The sequence below is a fragment of the Babylonia areolata genome, chromosome 1 (assembly GCF_041734735.1).
Source record: "Babylonia areolata isolate BAREFJ2019XMU chromosome 1, ASM4173473v1, whole genome shotgun sequence".
In the NCBI taxonomy this organism is placed as follows: Eukaryota; Metazoa; Mollusca; class Gastropoda; order Neogastropoda; family Buccinidae; genus Babylonia; species Babylonia areolata.
In genome coordinates, this window is record NC_134876.1 from 2,696,473 (window position 1) to 2,719,477 (window position 23,005).

General features: G+C 40.2%; 1 protein-coding gene across 1 annotated transcript in view; it reads right to left on the reverse strand.

The window, feature by feature from the left end:
* LOC143290842 (microspherule protein 1-like) overlaps nt 1-23,005 on the reverse strand; it is a 32,709-nt gene that overhangs the window by 9,303 nt on the left and 401 nt on the right. The window contains exons 2-10 of the mRNA XM_076600385.1: nt 19,523-19,733; nt 18,638-18,962; nt 15,667-15,786; nt 14,447-14,556; nt 12,359-12,467; nt 9,545-9,683; nt 7,393-7,468; nt 6,619-6,647; nt 5,882-5,974 (exon numbers count right to left, since the gene is read on the reverse strand). Of these exons, the coding sequence (XP_076456500.1) occupies nt 5,882-5,974; nt 6,619-6,647; nt 7,393-7,468; nt 9,545-9,683; nt 12,359-12,467; nt 14,447-14,556; nt 15,667-15,786; nt 18,638-18,962; nt 19,523-19,733 (1,212 nt within the window). The remainder of the gene's footprint in view (nt 1-5,881; nt 5,975-6,618; nt 6,648-7,392; nt 7,469-9,544; nt 9,684-12,358; nt 12,468-14,446; nt 14,557-15,666; nt 15,787-18,637; nt 18,963-19,522; nt 19,734-23,005) is intronic.

Consider the following 23,005-nt stretch of genomic DNA (forward strand, 5'->3'; position numbering starts at 1 on the left):
CCGTGGCAAAGTGGTTAGCATCACAGAGTGACAGCTGGGAAGACACAGGTTCAAATCCCAGCAGAGGTGCAGTTTTTTAACCTGCAGCCAGCTTGTGCCCAGTTGAGTATGCTATGGGCTTAAAAAGAAATGGGAAGACTGGGACCACACAGTCAAGTATCATCCACTTCATGGATGCGTCTTTTGGTGTGTTGCTCTAAGTCAAATTTCCTGACCAACACTGCAAGTGTCTGCATCTCTGGGGACCGGCTCCGACTGACGCCAGAATATCTTAATGACAGCCTTAACACATAGTCCCAAACCTAAATGTATCTCTGCAGCAGCAGCAGCAGCAGCAGCATCATTGTCAGCCTCCTTCATCATCAGTATATATATTTTTTTTTTTTTAAGTCCAAAATTATGTGGCCTTTCATGCCCTGCTCTCAAGGTGTTTCAATACAGTTTCAATACCCCTCCTCTTCACGCTTGAATGAGTCTTGTCGAGGTCTTCAGTGTCGGCGGATTCATGGGGGACTGTCATCTGAGGGACGTGGTGGCAGTCTCCACCACTTGGGGAAATGCTCGCTCAGTCTGTCTCCTCATCAGCAGGGGGCTTAGTATGTGGTGTCCTTTGTACGTTGAACCACAACAGGAACTACTGACCACCACCAAAGTGAGTCAGCAGCAGTGCAGGGTCTCCTCTGGTGTGTGACCTCCTGGTGACCTAACATCAATAAATCCCTTTTGAATGCTACCGGTGGGACTGCGACAGACAAACCCAGGTGTCGCTGTGTGACAGGGACTTAGAATGAGCACTGTGGGAGTAATGCCACTGAAACAGTGCTGATGATGAGACAAAGGGGGGGGAAAGGAAAAAGAATTTAGCACAAGTCACATTCGTGTACAGAAACCTGCACCATGCCTCTGTCAGTGACCATTCTATCAAATTTATGCCAGAAGATTATCAAAAAAAACAAAACAAATAAAATAACCTGAACACAAACTTAACAGCAGAGGAGGCAACTGCTGTCCCAACTATTTGGGATTGAATTTGATAATAGAGGAGAATGTCTTGCCCAAGTTACATCCCCACTCTCTAAGCCACGAGGGTTTTAGGATGGTCGGAGTTGGGATGGTTCCCAAAGGCCAACTAGCTCCCAAGGCTGCAGCACTAAGAGCCGGTGCAATCTAGCCTCCTAGACTGACAGTCAGTGTCTTTCGCAAAAGACTAAGCTGTAAATGACTTCCCATTGCAGTGGAGAAATACAGCTCTCAAAATAAGATATACATAAAACCAAAAAATGCCAGTGACCAAAACTCACGTCCTTGGTGCAAAAAAAGAACGGAGCAAAGTAAGACTGCCCGATAATCAAGTCCAGAAAAAGGAGAAGAGAAAAAAAATTTAAAGAAAAATTGTAGAATGGACCAGCAAGAAAAAATAAGACCATAAAAGACAATGCCATAAACGGGGAGAGAGAGACAGAGACAGAGTGTGTGTGTGTGTGTGTGTGTGTGTGTGTGTGTGTGGTGTGTGGTGTGTGTGTGGTGTGTATGTGGAAGAGGGGGGGGGAAAAAGAGAGAGAAACAAACTCAAAATCTCCCTACACCTCCTGACAACCTTCCATCGATAGTTCCCTTTGGACTTCCAGCGCTGACACTGTGGAAAACAAGCCTGGAAATAGCTGCGTACTATGGGATCATCACCACTGAAATGGTGTAGATGATGAGGCAGATTCATTATCTTTCAGCAAGGTGGCAGAAAGGTTAAGACACTTATCTGTCAATACAGTGTACATCAGGTCTGGGTTCAAATCCCACTCTTGCCCTTTCTCCCAAGTTTGACTGAAAAATCAAACTGAGAATCGAATCTTTCAAATGAGATGATACACTGAGGCCCCATGTGCAGCATGCACTTGGAACACTGAAAAAGAACCAATGGCAACAAAAGTGTTGTCCTCTGGCAAAATTCTGTAAAAGAAATCTACTCTGACAGGTATACAAATACATATGCATGCAAGGCCTGACAAGCGTGTTAGGTTATACTGCTGTCAGGCATCTGCCCAGCAGATGTAGCGTATATGGATTCGTACAACGTGTAGCGTATATGCAGGGTTCGCTGAGCGGAACGCTCTGAAAAAACAAATTGCGCTCTGGAAAATTCCTTGACTCAGAGCGTTTGCGCTCCTGATTTTGAAAAGACATAAGCATACACTACTGTATCTAAATTGTTATTCCATTGTCCATCACAAATAAGGGTCAAAAGCGCGATCGTTTTGCATTTACCGAAGTTTGAAAGCCGTCTGTTTACGTTTTGTTAGTTCAACCGGAAGTAGGCCTAGTGAATCAGGGGAGCCTCGGCTATGCAAAAGAGCGCTCTTCAGACTTGAAGAGTAGAAAAGTGGAGCACACAATCGATTTCGCGGCCGTGCAAAATCAAAATGCTGAAATATTTGATCCCAAAAAGGAAGGCTGACGGTGAAGGGGATGGCGAAAAGAAGAAGAAGAAAGAGGACGGGCAGGAAGACGGTCCTACTGATGATGTAACGAAGAAAGGTGAAAGCGGGTCCCGTGAAAGTGGAGGTGGGGATCGGGGCCGTCAGCCGGCGGCTGATCAAAGTGAAAAAGAAGAAGCAGATACGAAGGATACACCCGATACGAAGTCTAAGCGGAAAAAAGACATATTCCAGCAAAGTTGGTTGAAGGAATTTGACTGGCTCATCTTCGAAAGTCAAACGATGTATTGCAGTATCTGCAAGAAATGGGGTGGAGCCCCACTCGGAAAAAACCCAGATGGAGGTATGGTCACAATTTAATCTATCAGATTTGCATTACTCAATGCTTTGATGCAATGAAGTGTGAAAAATGTAGATCTAAGACAAAAAGTCAAATGTTATCATCAAGCCACAAACTTTCTATGGGAGTCAGAAAACGATTTTGTTCCTGGATAAGAATTTGTGCAAAATCTTTGTTCTAAATTAAGGTTTTGTTTGCTTTGCAGGTTCAACCAGTTTCAAGCATTTCAATCTTATCAGACATGCAGCTCAAGACAAACACAAATGGGCGACTAAGAAAAGGGATGCTGACCTCAAGGCCAAAGAACTTACACCAGAAGGAAATGCTCCACCTACAGAAGCTTCAAAACTTTTGGACACTTTGAAGGCAGAGGAAATAAGCAGGTTGAAAATTCTTTTCCACAATGCCCATCACATTGCCAAGGGCAATCTTCCCTTCACAGAATTTGAAAGAATGAATAAACTTGATGAAAAAAAAGGTCTTCGGGTGGGAACGCAGTACAGAAGGGACAAAAATTGTAAAGAGTTCATCAGTTCAATAGCTGAAGTGGAAAAAAAGAAAGTTGGGTCCAAAATTGCAAATGCTGAGTTCATAAGTGTAATGTGTGATGGAACGACAGACTCAGCAAGACATGAACAGGAAATCATTCATGTTAGGTTTTGTGATCAAGGTGAAGTCAACGTCTGCCTATGTGGTGTGAAATTTGTAGACAAGGCTGATGCAAGTCATATTTGTGAGGCAATAAACGAATCTATGACTGAAGTTGTGGGCGAACACTGGAAAGACAAACTGGTGGGATTTTGTAGTGACGGCGCTGCCGTAATGATGGGCTGCAACTCTGGTGTAGCCACCAGATTGAAACAAGATCGTCCCATGCTTGTTGTCGTACACTGCACTGCACATAGGCTAGAGTTAGCATTTAAGGACATGACCAAACAAGTTGCTTACTACAGAAGAGTCGACGAATTCTTGCTGAACCTCTACAAGTTTTACCATTACAGTTCTGCCAACAGGGCGATGCTGGAAAGAGCAGCCGCAGCTCTTGACATCCCCTTTCTGGTGCCAACAAGAGTGGGGGGGACACGGTGGGTCTCTCACGTCGACCGAGCTCTTGTGAATCTGACAAGAGCTATGCCTGCCATCAAGGCTCACTTGGAGCAAATCACCAACCCTGATTGCACAGAACGTATCGCCAGCGACGTGAAGAACAAAGGCATAGGGTTTCTGAGGATGATCAATGAGCCACGATTTGCTCTTACCACTGCATTTTTGAGAGATCTGTTTGTTTGTCTTGCCAAATGCTCCAAAAGTCTGCAGGAGAGCAAGAGGGGCATTTCCGGGGTCTACAGTGCATTAAACAATCTCAAATCAAAACTAGTGAAGCTGTCCACATCCGATGGTCCATGTGTCAGAGAAGAAAAACAAAACCTTGGTCAACCGGCTACTCAAGCAGCAGAAAATGATGGATATCGAAATGACAAGCAGGCCATTCTGCAGTCCTTGCAGGATTATGTTGACACTAGATTCGAAGATGTGCAAGGAACCACTCTTGCTGCAATGAAAATTGCAGATTTTTCATTATGGCCAGCACTGAATGACAATCAGAATGTGTGGGACAGTTTTGGAAATGAAGAACTGTCAGACATTTTGGACGATTATGAAGACATTCTTAACATTGAACGAGGTGCCACAGAAGATGAATGGACCGACCTAAAAAACTATGCCAAAGGAAAGGCTGTTGGGTCTACTGCGTCTTTGTCTTGGTCATCTCTCCAAGGCAGAAGAGAAGAGATGACTGACATTCTCAAAGTCATGGATTTTTTGCTCTCTCTACCATCTCATTCAGCTGACTGCGAAAGAGGATTCAGTCTGATGAAAAGAGTGAAGACAGACTGGCGATCAAGACTGAGAAGTGACACACTCACAGATCTCATGGTGGTGAAGTTACAGTCTCCAGATGTCTCCGACTTTGACCCTCTTCCTTCTATCCATCACTGGTCTAAGTGTGGTCCAAGGAAGAGAAGGCCAAACTTTCAAAAGCGTCAGAAAACTCAGAAGCCGGAAAGTGAGAGTGAGAGTGAGGAGAATGGATTAAGTAACTCAAGTATCGAAGAGGAATTGATGTAAACAAGAATTAAAGGTGAGAAAATGAATTTATGTTTGAGACTTGTTGCTCTATGTTTTTAGTGTGCGCTCTTAGTTTTCAGTTTGCGCTCATCAAAATTCTGAAACTAGAGCGCAGGCGCTCATGTGAAAAAAATGTTAATGACGAACCCTGATATGGATTTGTCCAAACCCAGTAATGACTCTTTGAGAAATTGAAATTGTTAACTATGTTGCCCAGCTGACCACAGAAGGATAAATCAGGGTCGAAATACTGTATACATCGCTCCCATACAGCCTGAAAAAACACAACCTTGACAATAAAACTGGGCGCAATTACAGTCATATTTATGCAGGGCAGTCTTACAACAAGTCATGGAGAGGACAGTACAGTAACGTCACCCAGACAACCCTTCACGGGACACACAAAGGTAAACGCAACAGAGAAAAACCAAAGAACACCTGGTGCAGGCAAGTCCGAAGAGAACTCTAGACCCTGAAGCACACCTGGGGTACCATTCAAAGACTGGCAAAACAAAAAACACTTGGCACAGAACAAAGGAAAACTCAAGACCCTAAAGCACACATTCAGAGACTAGCCCAAAGCAGACAAAAGTAGCAGGTTTTCATTGATGCCCAACATGTGAGAGGGCATAATGGGATACGATAAGTAAATCAAGTTAAAGACCATACAGCCTTAAATTCATGTGTAATGTGCCCAGGGGCCAGGTCCACTGGTCAGACAGAAGAGCCTATTATCGTTATAACCCGCTGCTAACTGTGTGTAGTATGGAACTGACCAATGGTGTAAGTCGGTCAACGTAGGCATTTAGTCACGTGTAACTGTCAAAAAGTTAGAACCAAGCAATGCAACTGGCACCAGGGCTTGGCATAGGAAGAGGGGTTCAATTCTGTCCTTCTGCAGTATGTAAGTTTGAAACAAAAAAACAAAAAACTAAATAAAAATAGAAAAAGAAGAACCATCACCGGAGTCCAGTTCACCCACCTGTGACTGTCTCCACCAACACCTGCCACTTGGGCAGCTCCTGCTCCAGGTGTCGGATGTCTCGCTTGTTGCGTCGGTCAGCCGTGGTGAGCTCTGCACACCCATCATGCACACACACTGTCATCATTATCAGCTCTGCCCACCCACCACACACACACACTGTCATCATTATCAGCTCTGCCCACCCACCACACACACACACTGTCATCATTATCAGCTCTGCCCACCCACCACACACACACACTGTCATCATTATCAGCTCTGCTCACCCACCACACACTATCATCATCATCAGCTCTGCCCACCCATCACACACACACATCATAAAGTTTGCAAACTGTGAGCCATAACATGCAAACAAGCATCGGAATGATGAGTGGACTATAATTTGAGATGACTATCATTTACAGTATCAAACAAATGAGTTCTTATCTTACAGATAAAATATAATCTCTGATACACTGTCAACTAAAATCACACACACACACACACACACACACACACACACACACACACACACACACAACATCCCTGAACGCAACATACATGCGCACATACAGTCACATACACACACTGACCCACGAACTAGAGTTTAGCTTCTGGTTTTTTCTATTTCGGTTTTTTTTCACTCTCTTCTTCACAACAAATCCTAAAGCTTCAAATCAGGTGGTCAGACACTGCAAATGAACAAGAGGAAAATCTATCTTGAAACTGCAAGCAGAACTGTGTGAACTTACCATGTTCAACGAGTTCGTTGGGGGGATCCCTGTTTAACAAATAAGGATGTATCTTGCATCAATACAAAATAATAATAATAAGAAGAAGAAGAACATCAACAACAAAAGCAATATAAGAACAATAATAATGTGCATTTATTCAATGCTTACCCTTCGTCTCAAAGTACATATGAAAATACAAGACACAAACAAGGTACAGAAATATAAAAAACACTTTAGAAACAAATTCGCTAAAAATACTATTTCAAAACAGTGCAACAGTCAACAACACATGCACACCTCTCCCACACACACCAAAGTGCAAGTTTGGTTTTTTTTCTAATGACAAGAGAAGGAAGTGGAATGAAAAAGTTACCACAAATGCGTTGTGTATGTACAAAACATAAAACAGTGTATGTACAAAACATAAAACAATCTATAACAGACATAACTGCAAATTACACACAATACACTGAAAAACGTCACTCACTTCCACCTGCTTAAAACATATATGCATCCATGATACAGACCTGCCTAGCTATGTAAAAATAATTGCACTATACACTCTAAACTGTTTCTGCTTTGGCAAGCATGCACAACCCCTACACTCACACATACACACACACTCATTAGCAAACACCACCACCACTATCAATGATAAGAACAACACTAAAACAAACAGAAAATAAACAAAAATCAGGTAAAGGCTGATGACTTCTACAAACACAGCCGCCACTATGTAAACTGATGATGCATTCATACCCAAACAGATTCACACCACCACCAACTACTCACTTCAAATCTTCATCCTTCACCATGTCTTCAACGTCTGAGAAATTCAGGACGTGATCTCCACGAGGCATAGGCTGAACTGAAAAAGACAGCATCCCACTTTTTTAAAATATTTGCTTTCAATAATGAATACTTGATTCAACAGCTCTTCTCCAAGACTCTCAATAAAACAAAAAAAACACCAAAAACCCCATCATTTCTTTCAACCCTTTAATCAGTTAGTTACATAAGCGAGAGAGAAAAAGCAACTTACCCAACAGTAAAGGATTAAGTCTGACCTTTTGTAATTTAAGTGATTCATAAAAAGTTACAGGTTTTGTCATTTGAATGATTTATAAACAGTTACCTTTTTGTCATACAAATGATTTTGGTATTAACTGTACAAAGCAATTGTACACATCCTTGTGTTTCTAACAATATACCAATCTTGTAAACACTGCACATACTTGTTTCTAACACTTTACCAATTTTGTTAAACTTTATACAAACTTAATTTCTAACAAAGGTATCAAACTTGAACACAGTATATATATTTAGTTTTTAACAAATGTATTGATCTTGTATACACTGTATAGGTGTACAGACACAGGTACCTGGCCAGTGTGCACCCTCTAACAAACCAAGGAATCAATAATCATGCATCACAGTATTGTGAATGCCAATAAGAACAGTATACACAGTGTATACCAGCCTCTAACAAATATATAAATCTTGTAAACACAGAACATGCTTGGTTTCCAACAAATGTATCAATCTTAGTTTCTAGGAGTTTCAAGGAGGTTGTCAAAGCATACAGACTGATGTGTATACACCACAGCACAACAGCAACATAACCCAAGTGGTGATGCACCTGGCTCGGAAGTGACTGTCCACGGATTCACATCCCATACAGATCAGTATTCTTACTCAACCCTTCCCTCCACTAAACCTTGAGTGGTGGTCTGCGTGCTAGTCATTCAGATCAGGTGATAAACCAAGGCTGTGTGTGTAGCATGCATGCAGCACATGTAAAAGAAGTTAGAACCATCAGCAAAAAAGGGTGGAACCTGGTAAAACTCTGTAAAAAAATTTAAAAACTAAAACAAAAAATCCCCTATAATAACAAAATGAATACACTTGCAGACATAAAAAATATATGCGGCTGGCACTACTCTCATCATTCACTTTATTGTGGAAAGCATCCCAAATTTCAACAAAAAAAATCTGTTGAGGAAAAAAAAGAAACAATACAATACCAATCCATTTTACTGAGTAAAACAAATACACTTGCAGAAAGAAAACAACTAAAACAACAACAACTACAACAAATATATATATATATGGGTGGTACTGCACAGAGGCACCACGCTCTCTCCCTGAGTAAGAGCAGCCAGAATTTCACAGAGAGAAATCTGTTGTGACATGACAAACAGTACTGTAATACAAACACCAGCCAGAATTTCACAGAGAGAAATCTGTTGTGACATGACGAACAGTACTGCAATACAAACACCAGCCAGAATTTCACAGAGAGAAATCTGTTATGACATGACGAACAGTACTGCAATACAAACACCAGCCAGAATTTCACAGAGAGAAATCTGTTGTGACATGACAAATAGTACTGCAATACAAACACCAGCCAGAATTTCACAGAGAGAAATCTGTTGTGACATGACAAACAGTACTGCAATACAAACACCAGCCAGAATTTCACAGAGAGAAATCTGTTGTGACATGACGAACAGTACTGCAATACAAACACCAGCCAGAATTTCACAGAGAGAAATCTGTTGTGACATGACGAACAGTACTGCAATACAAACACCAGCCAGAATTTCACAGAGAGAAATCTGTTGTGACATGACGAACAGTACTGCAATACAAACACCAGCCAGAATTTCACAGAGAGAAATCTGTTGTGACATGACGAACAGTACTGCAATACAAACACCAGCCAGAATTTCACAGAGAGAAATCTGTTGTGACATGACGAACAGTACTGCAATACAAACACCAGCCAGAATTTCACAGAGAGAAATCTGTTGTGACATGACAAACAGTACTGCAATACAAACACCAGCCAGAATTTCACAGAGAGAAATCTGTTGTGACATGACGAACAGTACTGCAATACAACACACAACTGAAGACGACCGTCACTAACCACACCTACCAGACTGATCAGGGAGGAGGTGGTACTGTTTCATCAGCTGCCAGTGGGTCATCAAGGATTTTGGGGTGCGCAGTGGGTGGAACACATCCGGGTGCTTGGTCAACAGCTCTTGGAACGTTTCCAGCTGTGGGGAGCTCGTCTGAAAAACAATACAACTTCAACAGAAAAAAAAGACTACAACTGCTAACACTGCCAGTTTCAGTTTCAGTTTCAGTAGCTCAAGGAGACGTCACTGCGTTCGGACAAATCCATATACGCTACACCACATCTGCCAAGCAAATGCCTGACCAGCAGCGTAACCCAACGCACTTAGTCAGGCCTTGAGAAAAAAAAAGGGGTGAATAAATAATAGATAAATATATTAAAAAAAATAATAATAACTACTACCACTACTACTACTATGTATAACTATAAGGCGCAAAAACTTGATGGTCAACTATAAGTGTACATAAATAAATAAATACATAATAATTATAATATAAAAAAAACACTGCCAAACACTAGAAAATATTAATCTAATCTGTTGCAGTCATGATGATACAACTACAGCAGAAAAATAAAGATTGCCGTTGCCGACTCAACCACACAATAGAAAAAAAAATAATCTAGTCTGTTGCAGTCATTCTCACCATTCATTAAACATCTCAGAATCTTTTTATTCACCTCAAATCATGCATCAGAAGATAAAATAAACATTGACAAAATAAATAATTTAGAAAACTGTTCAACTAGTGTCTGTTACACAAGCAACGTCCAAGAGGTTTAGATAGGGTTAGGTTAGGCAGAGTAACAAGAGCCAATGGCCTTGCAAAAACAATCCTCCAACTCCAAGGAAATGCGGAGGAAAGGAGATGGAGGGGAAGACAGAAAGAGAAGCGCAACTGACAGACCTGGAGGAATCTACTAATCTTAGCCCATGTAAAAGAACCCACAACAACAAAAGGGTTGTTCCTGGCAAAATTCTGAAGAAAAATCCACTTCGATAGGAAAAATAAACAAAACTGCAGGCAGGAAAAAATACCAAAAAATGGGTGGTGCTGTAGAATAGCGACGCGCTCTCCGAAAAATAAACAAAACTGCAGGCAGGAAAAAATACCAAAAAATGGGTGGTGCTGTAGAATAGCGACGCGCTCTCCCTGGGGAGAGCAGCCAGAATTTCACACAGAAAAATCTGTTGTGATAAAAAAAGAAATACAAATACAAACAGTTCTTCTATGCACCGCCCTAATGATCCTTTTAAGAGTTAACTAAAGGGAGACATGGAAGAAAAAACGAGAAGAGGTAGAGTGGAGAGGTATGGCCAAAGTTGATAGTAAGCTGTGTGCTTGGCTTCACACAAATCATGTTTCATTCACAATGAAATGGAAGAAAAATTGTCAAAAACAAAAAAAAAAGATTTTAAATGGCAGAAATTGCTTCTGGAAGAAATCCGGACCTTTCCAGTGACCATAAAAAAAGCACCAATGGAAGCCTTTGTGTCAGTAAGAGTAACAGTATTTCTTTGTTGTATGGTATCTTTCTCTCTCTTTGCCTCAGAATTCCAATAAGAAATTAGATTATTTTAAATCTAAAACACCTAAAAAAAATTATCTATCTTTCCAGATCCTCAGCAAGCTTGGCAAGTCCTATACAGGTTGAAATAACTATCAAATACTTTTCAGAGGTAGTTAAAATCTTTTTGCTTTCTTTTCTCTTTGGACAGAAAGATCCAGGCCATTACATCAGTTACCTCCCTTATCTTAAGCAGCCACTGCTTCATTGTCATTGTCATTGTCATTCCATTACTCAGTTACTAAGATGAGGCAGGTGGTCAATGAAACTTCTCTCAGCTTAACACATGATTTTTTTTTTTTTTTTTTTGTCTAATGCCTGTGATTTGACAGAATGTGTTTTGATCATTTCTCTTCACCTCTCTCTCTCTCTCTCTCTCTCTTCTTTCTTTCTGATTTGCTATGTTACCTTTTTGTCTGAAGGTGTGAGTGCATCAGTAGCAGTACGCATGTTTATGTCCAACATGTGTGTGTGTGTGTGTGTGTGTGTGTGTGTGTGTGTCTGTGTGTGTGTGTGTGTGTGTGTGTGTGTTTGTAAGCAGGTGTCAGATTAGTTGTTGGGCTGGGGGGAAGGGATGTGTGTGCGTGCATGCATGTATGAATGTGGAAGTCCATGTGTCAGACTGTCGGCTTGTTAGTGTCTTTCAAATATATGTGTGTTCTGAATGTATGTAAGCGCTTGTATGATCATGTCTGCATGTATTAGTATATGCATCAACATTCACATGCATTTCTTTTTTCTTTAACTGGCATTTCACCTGTGTGATCAGAACATTCACACACAAAAAAACATGCATTAACACAGCAAAGGTAGAAGTCTAACAGAAAGTATTCTGACATATGTGAGCAATTATCTTCATGTCATTACTGCTTTTAAAATCAACACTGACTGTCGACTTACCAAAAACAGTGAACAACAGTAAAAGTCAATATTCCCTTTCACATACAGATCTCAAAGAGTGCAATTCTTTTTAAAAAGAACATAGAAACACAGCACCTTGAGCTAAACTTTCAAAGAGAACACACACATATTATCAACTATACATTTGGTCTTTGCAGCTTAAAGCCCACTTGACCACACACTGCCATATGAGGGCCAACACTATCAACTTTGATAAACTACAGAAACAGTTTCATCAACTATAAAGTCCAAAGACAAAAACCTGCAACATCAAAAAACAACAAAGAGAATGAAAACAGGGACACTGTCAAGTAAAATTTCAAAACCGGAGGAGACAGAGTTTAGTTAAGATTCCATACACACCGACTGCAACTTTGCCAGCAGGTTCTCTTCGTTTTGACTAAAGAGTGACTTCCCCTGAATGGCAGCAATGGTTTCTGGATGCAGTTGTTTCATGGCTTGCATCGCCAGTCTGTTTGAATAAATAAATAAGTAAAAAGGTGAAAATTCAATCCTGAAAAAAACCCAGCAAGTTAAAAAACAAATTTAATAATCTTATACATTTGCAAAAATGCAACACAGCACAAGAAACCATCATATTCAGTCATTCGTTCAGCCACAGGTCCAACACCAGACAGTCCAACCAAAGAATCTGATTGCCAGAGCTACAGCCTCCAAAACTCGGGAACAAATGAAATTTTTTCAGTAACACCCAGTAACATTTGCTTCCAACCTGGCTGCAGGAAAATCAAATGTCTGGAAATACTCTTGAAGCTCTGAGTTCATCGCACAGCTGTAAACAACACAAAAGCTGACTTTACCTTAGGTGGATTTCAACACTTATTATCTTCATGTCTACTGATAATCTTTTTCACTGTGGTTCTCACGCACAACTCTCAACTGCACATGATTTTTTTTCCCCAGAACCACGTATTTTTCATGTTTTCGGAATGCAGGCCTTTTTCATAATAATAACAATTATTATTATCCTCCTCCTCATCATCATTATAAATAATAAACTTAACATCATCATCATCAAAATAAATAATAAACTTATTCATCATTTTTCTGAAATAGATCTCAAAGCACTTTACATGTACAAAAACTCATTAACTATAGATGATGAAATGGAAAAAAAAAATCAATTTACAAAAGCATTAAACAGACATCATGACGCAACTCGTCCAACTCACACACATCGTGACATACACTCATAAAAGACTACTCCAGATGATGGTTTTCCAGAACAAATGTAGACAAACTAAGACTGTAGGCATCTCTGCTGAACACACAACCATCATAAATACTTTTTATGAAAAATCTATTTTTTAAAAATCTTTTAAAATCAAAATAAAAAAAAAAAGAATCAATGACCAAACAAAACTTTTTATTTAGTGAAGGATTAGCACAAATAGATTTTTTGTTTTTGTTTATTTTCCCTTTCATGCCTTGATTGAAAGAAGTTCATATAAGCATGCACTGCGCATTCCCACTCACACACATTCACACTGCAAACACTTTTTTTTTTTCAAAAGACTTCAATGAAATGATCATAAAAAACCATATACGTCCATATCATTTCAGGATTTTTCACAGTTCCTTGTTGATGCATCCCAAGAGCCACCAATCAGAAAGCTTGATCTGTCTAGAAATTAAAGAATAATGAGGCAAGGAGAGTACTTCATTATCTGCGAGAAGCAACAGCCAATCAAACTCAGCTTGGTATTTACTGGATGAGAGTTTTCAAGGTGATTGATTGATTGATATGGATACTTATATAGCGCCTATCCTCAGTCGGAGACCAAGCTCTAAGCGCTTTACAAACACGGAGTCATTTACACAACAGGCTGCCTACCTGGGTAGAGCTGACTGACGGCTGCTGTTGGGCGCTCATCATTCGTTTCCTGTGTCATTCAATCATTTTTCAGGCACACACACCTACACACTCAGATAAACATGTAACATTTAACATTTTACGTGCATGACCGTTTTGTTTATTTACCCCACCATGTAGGCAGCCATACTCCGTTTTCGGGGGTGTGCATGCTGGGTATATTCTTGTTTCCATAACCCACCGAACGCTGACATGGATTACAGGATCTTTAACGTGCGTATTTGATCTTCTGAGTGCGTACACACACGAAGGAGGTTCAGGCACTAGCAGGTTTGCACATATGTTGACCTGGGAGATCAGGAAAACCGCCACCCTTTACCCTCCAGGCGCCACCGAGATTCGAACCCGGGACCCTCAGATTGAAAGCCCAATGCTTTAACCACTCGGCTATTGCGTCCGGTGACTGAACATGTTTTTGATGATGTATGAAGAATGGCTTTGACAATGCACTCATCTGTTGTAGAGCTGGTCCACAGAAACCACAGTGCATGGGGCACAAAGATTTAAAGAATGCGTTTACACCAGAAGAAACAGTACCCAAACCCATTTTCACTCACTTGGATATGGTGGGGTCGTAGAGCAAGGCGTACCACCGTTCCTGAATCTCCTTGATGGTGAAGTGGCAGGAGAACTTGACGCCCGTGTATACTGCATGCAGGTCATTGGTCTGCACACATCAGGACATCACGCCTTTTGTCCAACTGACTTTTTAAGCACAAAATCAAAAACAAAATCTGTTTTAAGAAAACCTTTAAAGCAAAGCAGTTCATACAGGTTCCTAACCACAAATTGTACGAGCAAAAACCTTTCAACCATTCCATATCAGTATTCTATTGCTCCACATGTATTTCTTCCACGTTTGTGTGTGCCACAATGCAGGCGTCTGTGTATGCTTGTGCATGAATGACTTGGTCTGTCTGTACAAGTGTTTTGTATGTGACTGACATATCATTGTAAAACGCTTGGAGAGGTTTGAAAGTGCTATGGACCTGCACTATTATCTTTAACCCCAAAAAATTATTTACTATTATCCCCATCAGGAACCTGGATGAACGGCTCACTCTTTTCATATTTTGAGTGCAGATTTATGCCCCTTGAAACTGAATGAATTGTTGGCAGCTGCAATGATGAGAACCAAGAATTGATCTGAAAGATCCTTTCAGGATCACTTGGAGTTTTGTTGTTTTTTAAACCAGGTGCAACATTTCCCTGAAGTGATTTATTCAATTGCTGACAGAAACAAAGTTTAAATTGTTTTTCAGTAAAGAGTGCCAAATTTTAAAACTTTTACAAATTTGGGTAATTGTTTAAAGAGATTTAAAAGATGTGTCATTGTACTGTATGAAACCTGTACACCCACTGGAACTTTGCCAGCATCAAGACACTTTATCATGGCATCAGACTGATTTAAACAGACTCTGCTTAATTGTTCAAAACCAAAAAAAAAAGTACAAAAAAGGTAATGCTGAGAAGAAAATCTTGTTTAGTATCATATTGTAGTTGGGTGGTTGGATGGTGTGTTGGCTGGGTGGTTGAATGGTTGGTCAGGTAGTTGGGTGGGTTTTGATTAGTTGGTTGGTTGGGTAGTTGGTTGGGTGTTTGGTTGAATGGTTGGGTGGTTAATAGGTTGATTGTGTGGGTAACTGGTACGGTGTTTGGTTGGGTAGGCTGGTGGTTGGCTGGTTGGGTGGTCACATGGTCAGATGATAGGGTGGATGGGTGGTAAGTTCGTTGGTTGGGTGGGTGATTGGTTGTACACATCCCTCAGCATCTTTACCTGCTGGACAGATGTGATGAGAGCCACGTCATCCTGGGGTTTCCAGCGACCAAGATCCTTGGTGGAGGCAGGAGGTGGTGCCTTGGTCTTCTTCACACGCTTCGATGACGACTTTGTTGCCTGAAGCAGACAAGTTTGTTGGGTTTTTTTAAATTAAGGTTAAAGGTCCATAGATATTTTTGACGGCCGTCCAGGCAGTGAATTCATATCCACTGTGTCTAAGGCACAACATAGAAAGACTGGGCCCAATCCTCTCCTTGCACCATTTTAACCTTCCCTGACTGAAGTCAGGTGCCCCATTCACACAAGGGTGGAGTGAGGATGATCTGAGTGAAGTGTCTTCCCCAAAGACACATCATCATGCCATCACAGGGCCTTGAACCCTGTCACTGATGAACACAGGATCAGAAGTCTTGTGCCTAACAGACTTTACCACAGCACTACGGAGCTGACCAGAGAACAAAAAAATAAATACAAAAGTAAAACAAATCAGCAAAGAAATAAATGAATAATCAAAATAAGTGAATAAATAAATGCATGTACAAAATGAAAACGACTGAATAAATAAATGCATAAGCAAAAAGAAAATAGATGTAGAAATATAATCATGAAAGAAATGATAACAGTCCTTTAGCTGATTTTTTTACATTTTTTTTAATTAAGCTCATAACTACAGTCTGTGCCTAAAATCAAGTCCCCTGAAATTTTGGAATCGAGTAAATCATACAGTGCTACCTGAAGCATGCACAATGCCCACTTTACAAAATGAAAAATCACAGGTCCTTGGTTTAAGGGGGGACACAGTAGTGCAAAAGAAACCAAAATGGCAGACAGATGCGAAAAAACTTAGCCGTATGAAGAGCACAGGAACAGGAGTCATGATGGCTGCCGGAAAAAGAGGGCGCCAGGGACAAAGGGGAGGTTACCTACTTCCAGGAGGTTATTGGCCGTAGTTACTTTCGTTTTCTCCGCATAGGCGGATAGTAGTTTGCACAGGACAGGAATGTCAGACCCCTGCCGGAGTCTGCACTAGTTGGGTCACAGTTAAGTGTGTGTAATTAAATGATGATTTTTCATGATTTGGGTTTTTGATGGATTTTGATTCTTGAACATCTCTTCTATTGTATGCATAAGTTTTTCCACTGTTCTTTAACAATGAACAAATTGCCAATAAAGATTGCTTGCTGAATCACGAAAGTGTTTATTAATAATTTTTGTTCAATTTCGACATAAGTCATCACATTTCTGGCCTTGACAACATACCTTGGACTTGCTCAATGATGAGTAAACCTACAACCATGAGACTTTGCATGATTGTTTTATGACATGTTATTGAAGTTCTGTCACGAGTATGTATGAAAATATTCTCTGGGTTTTATAATTCATAGCAGTTCCAATCTTTTTACCCATTGTAAATTTTGAGGATTTCACAATACCCAAAATTTCAAAAATTCATAAAAAGTACAATAATTGAAGAAACAACACAATCTCACGTGAAAATGAAGATAGTGTCATTGTGGATCAAGTCCACATAACAAAAAGTGTCTGCATGCACCACATGGACCACAAACCCGATTTCTTTGATACATTGTTTGGTGGCCATTTTGATTTGTTTCCATAGCAACGGGTATTCACAGAAATCTAAGAACAGTTGTTTTTTTGTGATCCACAAGTGATGATACACCTAGTAGACAAAAAAAAAGAGAGATATAGTCGGAGAGAAAAAAAAGTCGTTATTTGACTGTAGTGTCTGGCCTTAAAAGACACAAGGACCAGAACATTTCTCCCTTCTTTCTTCTTCTTTCCGTTACACAACTAACATCAACTTGCCAATGACTCTGTCGTGGTTCATGTATGCTGGGTATTTTCATGTCTCCATAACCCACCGAACACTGACATAGGTTAAAGGATCTTAAACATGCATATTTGATCTTCTGCATGCATATATATGCACACAAAGGGGGTTCAGGCACTAGCAGGTCTGCACATATGCTGACCTGGGAGATTGGAAAAATCACCCTTTACCCATCAGGCACCATTACAGCGATACAAACCCAGGACCCTCAGACTGAAAGTCCAACGCTTAAACCACTCAGCTATTGCGCCCCCTTGAACCACAAATTGACAGGTTCGCAAGAAACTAGTCATATCTTTAATTTTGGGTGTCAATGTCATCAGTAATGGATGAACTGTTCTTTCTTCATGCACTTTTTTTATAAACTTTCTTTTTACTTGCAATGTAGCTTTTATTTATTACTTTTCTTTTGTTTTTACAGTTATATACAAATACTTATTTCTGTGCTGCTTGATATTTAACTTCAAAAAATGTTTCTTTTTTAACTGATGGATGGTCTGCATGCCAGTCCTTCAGGTGAGTCAAAAAAAAACATAAAGCTAATTTTCATGTGCAGCACACACTTTGTTAGTACTGCATGTGAAAAAAAAAAAAGAACTTGACTCAGCTCTTAGAATTAATACTGCAAATAAGTTACAATAGTATACTTGAGCTGGAACATCATTGGCACTGGTAGTCTGCGTGAAAATTCCCTTAGATGAAACAATAAAGCATGCTTGTATGTGCTGATGTACTTAATGCATATCAACAGGACTGACCATAATTCAAAAAACATTCCTGGGTACATATTTGCTGAAACAAATCTTACTGGAGAAATAATCATCACACACATATAGCAAAGAGTATGCCTGCAAAATCAGCATTTTCACTGACTCTGGAGAAACCTTACACACTGATACATCACATATTTCTTTTTTCTTTTGGGTAGAGAGAGGAGGAGAGAGGGTGTGATAAACTGTACTGAACATGTCAGCAAACCCTGATGAGACTTGAAGTAACAAAAGACATCAAACTCTGTTCCAAATGAACTTTAAAATAGTCACTAGAAATCCAAGGAAACACTATATATGTAGCATTGAAATGGTCCCATCTCTGCAGCAACTTCTACATCCGTACCTTGCTGACTTTCGGGACAGGCTTCTGACTGACCACTTTCTTCTTCACCGGGGGGGGGGCGGGTGGGCGCGGCTCGCTTTTGATCAAAGGTTCGATTGGTTTCCCTCCCGCAGGCTTCCCTGTCTTTTCAACAGGAGGCTGGACGGGCTGGGGGTTGGTGACGGATGTGTGTGTGATGGGAGGAGTCGGCAGCACTGGGGCTGATGTGGTCGGTCCTTTTAGACGACCTCGCTCCGACTTCACCAGACTGCTTTCCACAATCTCGTCATCAAATTTCCGGCGTTTGATGGAGCGTGAGGAGCTGCGTCTGGGGGCATCAGAGTTCCTGTCACAGAACAACAACAAAATGTTCTTGTAGTAAATGACATAGGAGTAGGAGCAGAAGGAAGAGGAAGGAAGAAAGAGGAGGAGAATAACAGGAAGCAACAACTACAAGTCACTAAGTGTCTTGTCAAGTCACCAGCTGCCAGAGCCAAGTGGTTTGTGTCGCAAATGACAGCTGAGAGGACAATGTTCAAGCCCCATGTAGAGGGTAAGACTTTTCAGCCCATGGCCAGAGTTGAGTGTGTTATGGGTTCAAAGGGAAACACTGGGACCACTCAGTCAAAGGCCAACCACTTCCAAGGTGTGTCCTTGGGAGCACGACTCAAATTTCCTGATCTACACTGCTATGGTATCTCTCAAGTCTGTAACAGACCAAGTCCATGGACGTACAGCATACACTGATAGTGATACAGACTTAAATAAACAGCTAAATCTGTCTACAAGTGAACAGGGATTATGTCAAAATCCACAATACATCAATACATGAGAGCAACATGAGAACAGACAAGAGCTAAATAAATGAGGTTTGGCAAAATTTTATTATAGTTTTTCCCTACTCACCTTGAATCAGACTGTGGAGCCCGTCGACTAGATTTGGGTGTGGGGGGAGGAGGAGGGGGAGCACTGAGAGCCGCTGCCACAGCTGTTGGAGTCACCTGCAAGGATGAAGGTGAAGCGATCGACTGATGCTGCTGAGGGTCAGGTATGGTGGGTGGAACACTTGTCTGGGGGGTGTCTGGCTGTTCGGCCAGCGACAAACTGGTTTTCTGTGCTGAAAAACAGTTCAAGGCAATAATTATAAGCTCCTATCTTTCACTGTTTCAGATACTAATACGATAGATTCATCAGCAGATATTATTTGCAATGCTGTGATTTACAAAAGGAAAAGTAATCACTATTTCAAAAAAAGGAAGAAGTTCACTACTTGCATCTGAAGAAACCTAGGTAACACTTAGCTACCAGTCAGTGACCACCAGCTGGTTAGAATCAGTGACTGATGACTGGGAGACAGTGAGTACAATCCTGTATCCCCATCAACAGCAATAATTCAACATTACTAAAAACTGGGTGCAGCACTGTTGGACATACATGTCTTTGTTGCAGACACATAGATAAGCAAAAGAGACCTGATCTCTGCTGTCGCTGAGTGTGAAAGACATCAATTGTTCAAAGAGAGGACCAAGTGTATTGGAAAAGAGTGAATCACACTGCTGGTCAAAAAACAAAACCAGTGAACAAGACACAGGCAGCGATGGATCAAAGACAACACAGGCAGCAGTGGATCAAAGACAACATTGCTTGCATATTTTGAACTGTGGTGGAATACAGTGTCGGTTTAACTTCATATTTTCCTGCCAGTCTCCAAGACTGAGAATGGATTTGATACATGTAACAATGTACAACATTTCGCCAAAAGAAACTGCCATCACCATTGTGGAGCACACCACCAAAAGAAGCTGCCTAATGATTGAAGGAGTGTCCAAAACAGTTAATAATGATAATAAAAAGAAGGCTTATATAGCACAGTACCCCCATCTCAGATGGGGCTCACCGCGCTTTACAATAAAATATACAAATTTAAGACTAAGTCTCGTAAAATATGTACAAAGTCAACACAGTTTCACATGACATTGGCTAAGATATACATATGTAAGACAATGACATAATCCAAAAAAAATGGAAATTGACACAGGTGCCATCAGTCTCAAATCACACAGGTGCACATCACAGCAAAACAAAGCATGTCACATTCACCATTGTCAAAAATAAACACCAGGGAACCAGGTATCATGAAAAAAACACCAAAATCATCACAGATGCATACAATTCAACACAAAGAGCACATCCAGCAACAAAAATCACAGCAGATGTAAAATTTTCAATGAGAAATGTACAGTTTGAAAAGATACGTTTTGAATGCTCTCTTGAATGCGGGTGTTGGGGTTAATGGAGGTGTGAGGGCAGTGAATTCCATTGTTTAGGAGCAACAAAGGAAAATGAATGTCCACCATAAGTTTTATTACGAATCACTGGAATGGACAGTGTGTGCTTGTCATTTGAAGAACGGTGTTGTCTGGATGGTGAATAGACAGAAAGTAGATCTGAAAGATAGAAAGGACAAGAATCAGTGAAGAAATTGTGACAAAGGACTGAGAGTCTGTATTGTATTTGTGCTTGAATGGGGAGCCAGTGAAGGGAAGCGAGTCAGGGAGTGATGTGTTGACGTTTCTTAGCTTTGAGAGTGAGTCATGCTGCAGAGTTTTAAACTTTTTTAAGTTTGTCAATACAGCGTTTGGGGCAGCCAGCAAGAAGAGCATTTAATCTCTTACATTCTTCAAGCATCAGGAGAGTCTGAATCTGAAAGATTTTTTTTAAATGCTCACGGGTATCATCTTTAAAATGCATTTGATCTTCTTCCTGTGGAAACACTAGAAGTAGAACAGAATTAAACAGATCCGCACATTAATCTGGCATGGTATTTTAGGAACTTTTAGAGATATTCTGCAACTGTGGAGATTTGGATTTGGATTTCCACAAAGCAGCTCTAGAAAAGTGTTTTCCTAAAATTAAAGCAATGGTATTAGACTATGCAATTGCAAGTGAAAGAACATTACACTGCAGACCTGATGTCTTTCAACTTTACTGTTTTGCTGATTGTACTTTTCCTTTGTATTGATTGGACCATAATTTGAACATTATCCTGAGCAGTCAGCAAAAATCAGTGTGTAAACATTGTTATGCTGTATTTTCCATGTTCATAACGATACAGAAAACATTAGCAATGAATAGTCTTTACATACTGCCGTGCACACACATACACACAAACATATATATAGATTAGATATATATAATTAAATTTTACAATATATATATATATATATATAGAGAGAGAGAGAGAGAGAGAGAGAGAGAGAGATGAGAAAGAGAGAGAAGACAGACAGATAAGTAGATAGACCGATAGATAGGTAAATAGACAGACAGATAGATAAACAGATAGAGGGGAATAAATTATGAGTCAATGATCATCAGCCTGATGTATGGATGCATTTTGTCAGTTTTTGTGCTGAATGTTGTAATCTGTTTGTTTTCAATTTTAAATGTTATTCATTATGATATGGATGATGTAAAAAAAAAAAAAAAAGAACAAGGCTAAATACAGTTTTCAGTGATGTTACTATATAATATATAACTTATGCACCTTGCATAGACTTTGCATGCAAAATATTACAAGCAGCACCTGCCAGCTCTTGAGATTTAATTTGTCTTTAATTTCATTTTTTTAAAAGCATGACACCAATATTGCAGTACTGTGTTTACAGTTTCCAGCATACCACCACCACACTGCCTAAATTCCATGCTGAGTGCCAGTAAATGAAAAATTAAGTTGAGACACATCTGAATCTATTTTTCAACTTAAATTCTGCTTTATATTCACAACCGCAGTATCAGTTTACTGTTTATTCTGATTCAACAGTTAAGTAATGAAGTGCACTGTGAGTTGTCTCACCAGAGCATGCCATTCATATTTCAATAACCAACCGATTATTAACACTGAATGTTTCTCAAGGCATATTCTTAAAAATAACAATTAAATAAAATGCACACACCCCATGCCATCATGACCCCCAAGCCTCCTGTCCCAAAAAATGCTCTGTAACTGTACTAATTTCTTGGACCTCATAATATCAAAATGTGGTCTTTGTATGCTGCTATGCATATCATCTGTAAAATACTAAAAACATAACCATTCAGATTAGTGACTATGTAATGAGGCTGTACTCTGCACTTCTTTTCCTATTTCCCAGTGTCAACCAAGTTCAGCTGACAGTGACAACTGCAGTTTTGGTCAGGAAATCTGAGCATCATATTCGGGATTTCAACACCTCCCTGAGGACGATGATGATGCCCTTTGTAGAGACTGTTCTGATTGCAAATGGTGTGTAGAAATACACGAGTCCCTTGCTGTGTATGTCGTGTCTGTCTGTTGTGTGTTATTGTTAGTATTAGTCTATTACAATGAATTATCAAACCGATATTACTTAA